Genomic DNA, 13553 nt, shown 5'->3' with positions numbered 1-13553 from the left:
TTATCACGAGGTTGCAAAAATAGTATTAAGGGTGCATTCCACCAAATTAATGGTCATATGTCTGCTCGCAAACTCGTTATTAATATTTTGTGATCCCACTTTTTTTTTTCACAATAAGACGTGCCATAATCACGAGGGATCATAGAAGTATTTATACAAACCCCAAATTTGGGCTTGATACTTTTCAGTTCAGAGTATTTCTTTCACAAAAAGCCGCACATCGCGGGCCTATTTTGGATAGAGGCAGGCGGCTACATTCAGAGCTGAGCGCATAGTTTTACTACTATTAGGGGGTATCTTCTGGAAAAGGCGAATAAGAAAATTCATAAAATTGAATCGAAAAGTGATCGATCTGGCCATAATATTGAATTTCCAGCGAAAAAAAAGTAATCTTGAATTCCCAGCGAAAAAAACAGAAGTGCAACCTTTTCACGAGGCTGAGGGTCGGCGCTATTTCGGTCTACGGGTGCGTATATTTGGTGTAATGCAACCATACTAGCCTCAGTGGGTCCGAGTTGACTCGACGTGGGTCCGAGTTGGCGGCGTGGGTCCGAGTTGGCTTGGGTCCGAGTTGGTTGTGGGTCCGAGTTGGTTGTGGGTCCGGGTTGAATTGGGTCCGAGTTGGCGTGGGTCCGAGTTGGTGGTGGGTCCGAGTTGGCATGGGTCCGACTTGGAATGGGTCCCAGTTGGTTTGGGTCCGAGTTGACTAGTACTACTAGTAGGCCTATACTTACTCAAGTTCCGAAACTTTAAACACTTCAAACGATGTACACACATTTAGCTATACCATGGAGATAGGAAAACATACCCATATCAGTAAGATCTGCCATGATATCTCTCTCTGTGTCCTTGAAGAAGTCGGATAGCTTACCCTAGGTAGGCCCCTAGCTAGGCATACAAATTATAGTCGGCTGTCCTTTCTCCTACGAGATCATAGACAACATCATCGTCGCTGGTCGGAATTATATGCACTTTGTAAAGTACTAGAAACGTCCAATTTGGGAATATCAGCAATCACGGCTGAATGAAACAACTTGAACCAGGCCTATACGAAGGTCGTGCACTTAACTTGTAAACAGATCAGTAGGCTACGTCTTGGACGTACGTTCGCACCGGCGCGGTATGTAATAACACTTCATGAGCTTATTTTATTACTAAGCTACGGCTTCAAATAACACATGTGACTAAAGAAGCTCCCAGCTAGCGGCTTCATGAATTTCCCACATAAAGTGGGTAATTTCAAGGCGTAGCCATGTAATCTGGACGCGGCTTCACTCGGCGTACCGTATCATGGGAACGGAACGGGTATTTGATTGGACAGTCCAGAGCCGCAGAATGTACATTGGTGGCGCTAACTTTTGTGGCAGGGTTACCATGGCCCGGACGCAACAGATCAGTTTTGGCACCACTACTATCTTCAGCGTGATTTTTTTCTCGCCAACAACAGCAAAATGTGGCCTTGTGTCCATTCTCACTAATTTTCCCCCAAAACATTGTCATTTCATAATTTGGGATATAGGGGCCTATCATGAAATAGTAATTATGATTTCTGATCTGAGTTAATTTTGTTCAACGTGTCAGTGTCATTCGATTAAAAAAAAAACATAAAAGACGAAAACGAAAATTTAGAAAGTCTTTAATTCTTGTCTTCAATTCAACCAAAAAAGGGAAGCCTGAAAAAGTCGTTGTGCAATGCACTTTTTATTACGGGTTTTGCACTTTCTCTCGATAAAAAAAGATTCTTGGTTTGACTGTCCTAACATTAACGATGGCTGCGCGTGAGGATTAATACGAAAAATCTTTTTATAATCGAAGTGACAGCAGCAATACGGGCGATTCACAAAAGTACGCCACCAAGAGTTTGCAACACGTTAGCCAATCATATCGTGCAAAATTTGTCGACCCTTTCCAAACGCACATTGGGTCGTCAAATTTCGCGCATTGTGATTGGCCAATGCCAATGCCAATTGTGAAACGGCCGTATTGGCAAACAAACTTCTTTACAAAAAATTTACTTTATACAACTGCCGCCACAATAAACTAACGTCACCCTGGCAACGCGACGTCTTGACTTGGCACGAGGCGTGCCCAATAAATACGACATCTACTACGTTTTTCGTTTTCAAGGCTAATGTGAACAAATTATGTTCTGAATATTCATTCTTGTTTTTTTTAAAATAAAAATCACGGTTCCCTACCAAATATCTGTCTGCCTCATTCTTTTGAAGGCGCATTCCAGGGGCATGTCCGGTACGTGGGAGGGACCAGTCCCCCGTCATCTTTCAATGTCCGATTATTAATATTCGATTATTGTGAACAGGCATATATAAATAATGTTTTATATTGTTACCGCTGCCGTTAACACCCCCCGCACCTGTACGTGTATGTAGACTGGGCCAAATAACTGGGGTAAGACTTATCCGGGGGAGCTGGGGTTAAGACACTTTTCAGGGGACTAAAATAAAAATAAACGTGTGGCTTATACGTATAGAAAGTTCGTTCATTTCCAGCTTGGGGGAGGCACTTGGGAGATGCGGATATTATTTTGCACGGGGGCAGTCGCGTGTGCCAACCCAACGTTGCATACCTACACCCCCTGCACGTATCAATAGAAACTTATTCAAAAAGTAATATTCAAATAATTTTTCTACAGACAAAAAACACATGGACATCGTAAAAGTTATGATTATTTGTGAATGGCAACTAAATACTACATCAAACAGCGCTTTCAGCGCATGTTTTCACCATTAATATTTTTATTCAACTTGTTAGTTCTCTTTAGCGCGTTCTCGGGGCGGGGAGCTACATGCTTGAAGTTTCCCACTAATGGTCGTTGATTGTGAATAATTAAAACCCAGTTCAACATAACCTTCATTTTTATGGATTGGGTATGGATTTCTATGCAGGGGCGCCCAAAAAGAGCCGCCAAAACGTGCATGGTTGTCTTTTTATGCGGCGATCTCATCGTAAACAAAATACATCTATGGTTACTTTTCTGTCATCTAAAAAATGAGTAACAAAATAAATTAATCTTAACTGTCAATTAAACAAATTGTGAGACGACTGTCATTATCTGGAAGGAGCTAATCGGAACAGTTGGAGGGTTGAACAGTCCTATATGTAACGTTAATTTAAATGATGTCATGGTAAACCAACCTATTGACCGCCAAACGACCAACCCATTAACCAACTCCAACCCACTAACCACAACCAACCGACCAACCAACAGTGGACCTTCGGGTACTAAAAACGCGCAATGTGCATGAGGCAGTTCATGCCAGCCGCCTGTAGGGATGGGCGGTGACCCGGGACAGCTACATGATAAGCTGATAAACTAAAATAGTGCTGCTTCCATCGACCAAACTAAGCTCAGATGCCGTACCCGGGTCTTCACAAAACTGTTGTCGCTCGTGATGGGGGGGTGGATAACTTTCGGAATGACACAGAAAAGACTAGCCCAAAAAAAACAGCACTATCAAAGAATACATATTAATTATGTGGAGCACGAACGTACCAAAATAGATAATACTCGGCCTATCCAGACAATAAATCCACAAAGTTAAAGAAAAGAACTTCTTCCAGTATATATAACTGCATTTAATTATGTACTTGATCCATAAAATATAGTGTTTTCTGCATCATTCCATAATTCGTTACAAAAATCACCAAGATAAATACATGTATTAAAATAAAGAGAATGACTGATAAAATACATGTACTTAATTCCACTTGCATAAGATATTCAAACAGCATTGATAACTCAACGAATGAATAATACTTAATGTGTGAAATGCAATCTTGCTCTCTATTGCGTGTGCCAATTCACTTATTACTGTACAAGATTTACTCAACTTCATTGGACCCATTCAAGGCAGCGGTGTAAGTAAAACTCACCAAACCCACTCCTTTCCAAAAACCAAGCCATCATTTCTGTTTACAAATAAATTCATGCACATGTACAAAAGTCTGTGTAAAATACTCTTCAAATGTATCCTTTTTTTCTCAGTGCTGCAAATTTTTGAGGTATAATTAATTGCTCAAAGATAATTGATCTGATAAAAATGGGAAAATTTTACACAAAAAGATTGTCTATTCGTTTCAAAATGTTTGCACCTCAGAACAGCCACATTAAATTTGGTAAAATATAAGCACCTCGCATTTTCAAGTAAATGTACAAATGAGTGCAGGATCAATTGTTCGTGATTTCTGTTCTTGTTTGGTTTTTTTTTTTGGTTTTAATCTGCACATAAACGATGGATGATGCACCCAAGGCTGGAAGACATATCCATTAGTTTCGGTTTCAGGCTCAGAGGTATGCACAGGTGGGCATGCACTAAGGCTTCATCCGGTTGATTTGTTTTTTTACAAGTACTTGACACCTTGATCTCGGATGTGAAATCAGACAATTATTCCTGAAAAATTGTAATCTCCCAATGTCTTCCGGAAAAATTGAATTCATTAGCCAATCAAGCATGTGACATGAAGTTGCCTTCCAGTGTGCCAGAAAAAGCTGCAGTAAAATCTTCACAGGTCCTCACTAGTTGATTGCAAGTCCTTACTAGTCCACTGTAAGTCCTCACAAGTCATTCAGGTTTGCCATGTCACAAATTCTTTCTTTCTTCATCCCGCCGCTGGTGATCAACATCTAGAATCCACTAACCATTTTGCATCATGTAAGCATTTGTAACACATTATCAATATATACACATAGGTACAACGATCCAGGATATATTCAATGGAAATTAATTCAGTACACCGTAAAGACCTGGGCCCAATTTCACAGTGCTGCTAAGCACACGATTTTATGCTTACAGTGGCTCCACATATTTCATGCAGATCGTAAGCAGTAAGCAATGCAATAGGCATGCTAATCTCAGAGGGAAAAAATGCGCTCGACTCAGTGACATAACAATGCAAATCTCTACACCTGCCCATGCAATTTCTATGCTGATCACAGCAACCACAAAATGTTCGCTGCAAAATACGCTTACCATTAAGCATATCATGTGTTGTGGTCAGCGAAAAGATTTGCTCAATGGCAAACAATGCCGAAAAATTGGGCCCAGATCATGTTATGCATAATCACACCACGTTCTTGATAATGCAAAATTATTGTATTTGACCTAAATGATAAATTACAATTTCTTTCATTAAAATATTAACACCTAATGTAACAATAACTAAAACAATTAAACAAATCTTCATTGTCTTCCAAATATTACGAATGATAAAACTACCGTAAGAGCATATCTGCCATTATAATCAATGTTACTTCAGGACTTTCAGCTGAAGAATTATTTTACAGTGTCTACATAACAAATGTTTCATAAATTACTACTTACACGGCACTCTGAAAAACAATGGTTGACCCTCCCTGTTTGAACAACGTAAGTAGGCTTAAAACTGACAAGACTAAACGTTGCGATCACTCCCCCCAAATTGTTTTTCTCCATGTCCAATGAGACGCCAGTTCCGAGGTCACACTTTACTCACAATGCACCACTTGAGGAGAAAATGAAGAAATCAAGGAAAACGCCATGCATTTATAATGACACATACAAATTATAATATCCCTCAGGCTGATCTACCAACTATGCACTACTTACAGACCATCAGTTCCACTGCCATACCATGTACAATGCAGGCATGGTTCAACCCTAACCACTTGGAGTTTTATCAAGGCACCCTGGTGAACCCAACCGAATACAACAACAACAAAAGAAGTGTGAAGCTTGCTGAATCCAACAAAATCCAACGGCAAGAACAAAGGCCTTTTGTTCATTTCTCTCATCGACAAACTCCAACAGAAAGTGCCCACTGTTGGATATTGTTGGGTTCAGCATGGTTAGGGTTAAAATGCAATCATGTCACACTCATGAACAGGATATTGGAAAAATATTACAACCTATGTCTGCACAAGCCAAGCCAAGCCATGCTATTATGTTTGATTTTTTTTTAGCAAACTTGATTTAGCCAAGCAAGGGGAAAGAGTCAATAAGTTTTCCTTTAGTGGTATCTTCAAAAAAAATCTGGAAAATAGTGAACTAATAACTAAAATGCCCATGAATTAATTTGATGACTAAAATCGATATTTCATCTAAGTAGAGAATTAAAACATTAAAAAGATGAATTCTTTGTGACCTCAAAAGGTCACTTAGATTTCAGTTGACAGATATTGCTTCTATCTTTATTTGTAAGCAGTTTCAATGACATAATCACACACTCTTAAATTTATCATGAGGTTTGGCTGGTGATCCCCAAAGAAACTCAAAGAATTGACTTCCATACACAGAATTGGACTCAAGCTTTAGTTCCTTGAAGGATCCGATTCCCTGTGGCAGTTAGTTCTAATTCCCCAAGAGTTGATTCTAGGCAGCACCTGACCATTTTGGGCCAACTCTAATTGGAATTTCAAGAGTTCCAATCTGTAAAGAAAAAGCATTCTGCAGATGTTTCAACAGTGCGCAGCATTTCAAGAGCAGCATGATTCTCCATCTTTGTAAAAAGCAACTTGAGAATAACTTATGGTGGTGAATACAGTGCTCACATTGAAGAGAGCAATTTTACATTCCTATGTGATCTCACGTTTGTGACCTACTGGAATTCACTTGTGCAAGTCATGAAGTGTTTTCAATGAAAATCAATTCACGAGTGGTATCAGGATTACACAAACCATGGTGTTGCCCAAAACCCAGAAATGACTCCAGTTATTAAAAACACCATGAAAATGTGTCCCACTTGGGAATTTAATTTATGCTGGACTGATTCCAGCCACAAATTCATGCTGAATTTCCAGAAAAAGAGTGACTGCACCAAACCTTTTTTAAAGTCGCATTCAATTAAATTGCTTGGAACTTGGAATATTTACAACAAGGACCAAAAGCCACCTAAATTATGAATGATAAAGCCATGTGCTTACTACTGGAACAAGGCTAAAATTTACAAATGCCATCCTTCACAAATGCTATGAAATGTTTCAAAGGAAATGGATATCATTATAAAGTACAGGGCTGAACAAGACAGCATAATGAACACAAACCAGATGTAACAATCACCTTAACATGGATTTACTATCAATATGGGTTGATTAAAAATACCAAGACAGATTCAAATTTCTGGTACACTCTGCTGGTGAGAATGTTAAAAACAATTCATCGGTTCAAAAATAATATAATGTTTGAAAATTTTAAACAGATGACACCAACAAATACCAAGTTGAACGTTTAAATGCATAAAAATGTTTTGTTAAAACTAAAAACAGACATTGAGAAAGTCATTGAACATATCGTTTGTCTTAGTGTGTGTCCTTTTCTTTTTTTTTGCACTGAGAAAAAAATCCAGAGTTTGTTTCCGCAGTCGCCATTCACCAGCATAAATTTTTCAACCTCAGATTCCCTAGTTGGGATAACATGCAGTTCCCTTGCATCCAGTGAACCTGGCGTCGGATTGCTAATATTCGTGGTGAATTTGAAAGAATTTGAAATTCTGTGAGGTTTTCACAAATGTGTCAAAGTTTCGGCTGCACTTATGAGCCCAAACTAGTCTCTTGAGTCTTTAAAGCAAATACCTTTCACATTCAAATTCTGTTAATGTGCGTGCATTAATTGCAACCTTACTCTGTCTTCTGAGTCACCCAACAGAAAATGAAAGTTTAAAATGCAGTGTTGGTGTCAAGTACTTCACAAGTACTTGACATGTTCTTTGCCAGGATCAGGAGTACTTTCCCAAGAACTTCCATTGCTACAATGGGTGCACAAAACCAAGAGACAGTCTTTGGTCTTTGATCAATGGCCTATGGCTCAAGCTGAGACTTGGAGGCTTTTGAACCAATTGTAAGAATAAGCAAACTGTTTGTCAAGTATTCCACTACGACAGAGATAAAACAAGGACACCCAGTACAAACCACAAGGGGGGGACTTGTGTCAGGATGTACATCAGACGCCTCTCAGTGATGACGTCATTGCGTCTCTAAGATCTGTGAATGATGACATCGGCGCTGTTCACCGCATCCTGCACCTTCGGTGAGAGTGCGGTGTGGATCCCTCCCCGCACCTTGGTGTGCGTCTTCCTTCCCTTTTGCATGGGCGGTGGGATCGCGGCTGCCACTGCTGCTGGGTCAACGGTAGTACCGCCGCCCTCCCGCAGCGAGTTGTGGTTCTTGATGGCGTTCTGCAGCATCTTCAGTAAGAACAGTTTGTCTTTGCCCTCCTGGTAAAAAAAAAATAATAGAAAGTATCCCCCTTGAGCAGATGTACCCCTTCATTGGTTAAAAAGTGCCGTGTTGGTGGGGAAGGTTCATGCTGTCGGTAGCAATGCAACCACAATGCATGCATTTCATACATGTACTCGTTCATGAACCTGCTACAGTTCCAACCAAAGAACCCCTCTGTTACTAGGAAGCTTGCACCCTCTCTTGGTTCCGCTCAGGGCGGATTAATAGACGGTAAAGCAGAAGAGACATCTTTGCTATGGTGACACCACACATCGTATATTAAAGTTACTGCAGCCCTATTGCTCAAGACATTTGGAAATTCCCATTTAGAGCTTGAGTAAAGTACCTGCCCTTTTGTGTACAATCCACTCAGATCTCACACCTCAGGTTTGGGTCCGAGTCTTTCTCCCCAGATGTGCCCTCCAACCCAACGCAAGTCAAGTGCAGGCATACAGTAAATGTATTCAGCTTGGTTTCACAGAATACACCACAAAAACGTTTTCTTTCAATTAATCTGCCTTTTAGGTAAACTATTCCTCTGTTTGCCTGTTTACCAGCCCATAGCAAGCAAGCAGCAATGTGAGATAAGGATTGACGTGTACATGTACAGAAGTGTATGTGCATGCATGTGTAACAACTTCCATTTTGACACAGCAACTAGAGCCTTCTTTTCTGCAAATAGCACTGTCTTTTACTGGGACTTTTTTTTTCATGGAAACCAGAACATTCAGACTTTTAGTGGTCTGAAAACTTAAACTTTCAACAGTTCCAGGTTTGCCTCTGTCAAACAATTTCTTCCCCAAAATGTCTTCATTCTTGCAGTTATATTTACAAATAGGCCATTTGGTGGTAAATTTTTCAGCATTAGGGAGACATTGGCTTCTAGGGAGACATTTCAGTGTCTTCCTATTTTCAAACTACCAGAAGGAGGCTGAATTTTACTGTCCATATTTTGAGAGATGATAGTTTAGGGCCTAAAATGAAAATATACAAAGTTTGGTTCAGATCAGATTAGGGAATATTGAACTATGGGACAGTAAAGTTGGAAAAATTTTGCACGTTCTTATGGGAATGTCTCCCTAATGACCCATTAGCGGTAATTATTATTTACAGAGTTAACTTTTGGAAGTTATCTCGCACTGCTCTAATAGATAAATTTTTGTAACGAAAGTTTTAGTATATCACTTCCCGGATACCGTAATTTCAAAGTTCTACAATAGACACAGACATCAGGTGCCACGCATCCCATTGTGTGAGGGAAAGTGTTGTACCCAATGTCACACTGGTCAACTGCGTATGAGGAACTCACCAGTGCAATTTGTTGCTTAAGCCGTTTGACGGTAGCCTGGCGCCCCACGGTCACTGTTCTGAAGTAGTACACAGCCAAGCTGTGGAATTCAAGGAAAGGACATTGTTAAGTGTTAGTCAAAATGGTACATGGCCTGTGTACATTCAATCAGTGCCTGACTATTTGGCTTTAGTAAACTAATGGGTTACATGTATACACTTTCTTAATAAATAAAAATGAAAAGTGTTTATGTCGAGAAGGATGTAGACATTTTTTGCCCCATGTTACACCACATTCTAGGCCCAGGATGCCCAAATCGGAAGAGCAAACAATATGGAAGTGAATATGCTAAGTAAAAATCACTGGAGAACCAGTTACAAGAAATACAGAATACAAAACATTTTAGTTGGTGATCAACTCTGGATAAGGTAATATTTTCTTTGCTTTAAGTAATTTGTTTTTAATTTTGTTTTGTTAATTTAACATGCTGACTGCCGACTATGAGTACACTCATAGTAACACATGTACCGTATTCTGCCATTGTGAGTGCACTCGTAGGAAATCAAAGGCTATTGTAATGTAAATCTAATAAACTGGCATCAACGAAGAGCACAACAGATACGCTGCTGGCAGTGAGGAGGACATACATCTGTAAAATGGTCATGTTCAAATAGACACCCAAAAAGTATCTATTAACCACTTCCTGCCGGGGACTACGGAATCAGAGATGTATGGTTTATATGCGTGGCCAGGGTCTCCGAACTCGGACAAAGGAAACAGGGCCCTGTAACAAAAGACCGTACTCTGAACAAAAGACCAGGCTGCTGGGCATTACCGACATTTTTCACTCTCAAAAGTGGTGACAATCCAGCCTTGTTTTAAAACCGTATACCAGGGTTTGGGGCATTGAGAGCGAGCGGATTACCACCGGGGACAAAAGCGCTCCATCACCGCAGCGATGAGCCACACAGCACCGCTGCACGCTAATCTGGCCCCTATTGAAAAGAGGTCAGCAGTGCACTGAGCCAGGTTTGTGAACAAAAGAAAGTTATATAACACCGCACAATCTGGACTCTGATTACAAGGCTGCAGGCCTGGCTGAAATACTCGGGTGTCAATGAAGGTCACCTGTCAACTTAGAGTAGTGCCTAAAGATTACTTCGTGCGGCTATAAACGACCGTTAAATGAAATGATGAATATTTGAAGGATTTTGAAAACAGAAGAAATGATAGTCATGCCGGCCCAGCATCATCAACATTGACAAATTCCCCGGCTTGAAGTGGTTAAACATGTGTGCATGCGTATGACGCTTGGCAAATGGGAACTCCCTTTGAAATTATGCATGGCAGTCACCATGTTAAAAGGGGCATGTAGTTTGGTGCCTTTTTGGTTTCTATGCTAACACATATATTCACATTCAGGAGTAAAACTGTGATAATCATTCTAGGGACAGCACTTTAATGTTGCATTGGATTGTGCACAAAAAAATCAGCTTGGAAGTTGTAATATTGTTTCCTTTTCTTTGATGATTCCTTGTTAGTTGAACAAATGGCAATAGACTAACAGGTAACCCTTTCACTGAAACGTTTGACAGCAAATTTCGGGTTCACAATTTGAACACAAAAAGCTACAAACAGAGCAGTGTCTTCCCTGTTTCCACAACAGCAATTCAAATGTTTTCAAAACTCTAAAAAATTTCAAATTACTTTCATAGATTGAGGAAAGGTACGTCTGAGGAAAGTTTACCACCTGGACCCTTTGACAAATGTCTGTGCTTAAATTGGCCCAAAGGCCCTTACCAGAGCAGAGCGACGATCGCAGCCACTACCCCTTGTGTGGTCAGGAAGTTGATGATGAAGTTCCATGCTTGTTGTGTCTCCTCCCATTGGTTGACTAGTTGGGTGAACACTTCGTACACAGAGTTCAGGCCTCGGAATGGGCCGCAATCTTGTGAGGGTGGGATGCTGGGGGGGGGGGAAGAGAGTTGAATGGGAGAAATCAAAAAATGATGGTTTGAAGCAATGTCATATTAAACCGTGTGATTTTGACTGATCACTTGACACACACCAGCCAGTCTACCCTGGCAAGCTCAATAAAGGTTGAGTGGTAAGACGTCTGCACTAGTAAAGCAGGAGGTAGTGGGTTCGAGTCCCTACAAAGTAAGCTTGTGAATATTTTCACAAGCCATTGGACAACATTGATAAGCAATGTATAAACATTGATAAGGGGCAAATGCACCAGATAAGAAAGTAACATGAAGTCAAAGCTCATTTTTTTTTCTCCGAGTCAATGAAGTACCAATTAAATCAATATTTCCAAGTCCTAAGACTTTCTTCCAAGCCTATCTGACATCTTACATGTAGACTATTCTAATGTCATAATAACAGTGACATCACACTTTCAAGCACATGTACTCTGTATCCTATTGGTAGAGGAGGCATGTGCTGTATGCATGCCACCTGTCCAAGAGGAATTAGTCCAAATTGGGAAAAAGACCAAGTTATAATAAGCCAAAATTTGGAATAAGTCCCAACTGGGAACGAGTCTGGAGTCTTCAGAGACCCATATTTTGTCTGCACATAAATCAAGTCAAATTTTTCTCTTTGCCTGACAAGAAAAATGAGTCCCCAGAGACAAATTATTTATAAATTCTTTTGGGGGGGGCAAGCTACTAAGAAAAATGAGGACATACTTGGTAAAGCTGTATCCCAAGGCGACGATGCAGATGGCATACATGATAAAGAGGATGATGTAAAAGAGTGTCTGAGTGATGCCAACACGCCAGGGACGAAGGGAGGGCTTGCAGTTGTACAACACGCTCACCTAGGGGGAAGAATAGAACGGACCTTAGTGACCTTAGGGGAGTCAAGTTAGCACAGTAGGGTTTTCCTCACATTCTATCTCTGTGGCTTCGAATCCCATGAAGGCCGACTTCTGGATTGGGTTGATAGTCCCAACCTGATTTTGTGGATTTTCCCCACAATAAACGTGAACATTTCTTCATTTTCCTCTTTCCCAGAGCCCCTATGGAGAGTAGTTCATTGCTAACTGACAGGGCAACTCTGACAAAATTAATGCCGATTATATGGATGCATCATGGCTGATTGGGCCTATGTGCTGGAAGTGGGTTCCCTGAACTTACTGGGACACTCAGAATAGGATTCCCTTTCATTGGCTTTCTGAACTACCAAACAGAACACATCTACTATCCGTATTGACACTATCAACCAATTAGCCTTGGTGTTGCATGCCACTTGAGGTTCCGATTGGCTGTTGTGTAGGGTTGAGTAATGTATGCATCAAACAACATGACACAGACATCAGGTGACTATTCCAGACTTGGAAGATATTGGTAGACCAATAGTCAGCCTCGGGGTTACAGGCACAAAACCAGAACTTAGCAGTAGGGTTGTGCACCACAGTTACAAACCAGAGTTATAAACCTGAAATGTTGGCCGTGAACAGCCAAGGGGAGATTACCTGTTTGATGTAGAAGAGCAGAATCAATTTGATGATACAGATGATCATCAGGAGAGGAGCAAAGAACATACCAATCCTGGGGGATCAAATAAACAGGTAGAATACTCTGACCTTCACCCTTACGCCTGGGTATGTTTACTTAAAAGCTCTCTGAATCTGAGAAAATCCAACACTTAGAAATGAATAAAAAACAGAGTATATAAAACGCTGTTTTAAATTGCGTATTGATGGGGATGATCTGATGTACACAAAGCTTTAGAAAGTTGAAGGATCGGATGTTTTAGTGGAACGTTTCTCCTATTTCTCTGCACTGGGACATCAAGGCTAACCACGCAGTAAATACATTTTAGTGAGAATCTCTAGCCTATTTGGTAGGTTCTCACCATGTGTATGTCTGAGATTGGATCAGGTCCATCGTATTCCTGGCAATGTCAAATTCTGGTGACGCAAACCATTTACAGCAATGATCACGGCCAACCCTATGGAGAGAAAAGTACAATAATACTAAAACAATAATTACAAGTGCAATCAATATTACATGGACTACTATAGGTTAACATTTCATCTACTGC

The 13553-nt window shown here is 40.5% G+C and overlaps 1 protein-coding gene across 1 annotated transcript in view; it reads right to left on the bottom strand.

Moving 5' to 3' along the window:
• Positions 1–3573: 3573 nt before the first annotated feature.
• Positions 3574–13553, bottom strand: part of tmc5 (transmembrane channel like 5) — a 28899-nt gene continuing 18919 nt past the window's right edge. The window contains exons 13-18 of the mRNA XM_087139262.1: positions 13365–13460; positions 12982–13057; positions 12194–12324; positions 11301–11465; positions 9522–9600; positions 3574–8208 (exon numbers count right to left, since the gene is read on the bottom strand). Of these exons, the coding sequence (XP_086995388.1) occupies positions 7969–8208; positions 9522–9600; positions 11301–11465; positions 12194–12324; positions 12982–13057; positions 13365–13460 (787 nt within the window). The 3' untranslated portion in view covers positions 3574–7968. The remainder of the gene's footprint in view (positions 8209–9521; positions 9601–11300; positions 11466–12193; positions 12325–12981; positions 13058–13364; positions 13461–13553) is intronic.

This window comes from Acanthaster planci, linkage group LG07 (assembly GCF_054643075.1).
Source record: "Acanthaster planci isolate LZ-2023a linkage group LG07, COTS_SCS, whole genome shotgun sequence".
Classification (NCBI taxonomy): Eukaryota; Metazoa; Echinodermata; class Asteroidea; order Valvatida; family Acanthasteridae; genus Acanthaster; species Acanthaster planci.
Note: the sequence above shows the minus strand (reverse complement) of the source record. Positions and strands in the feature narration are given on the sequence as shown.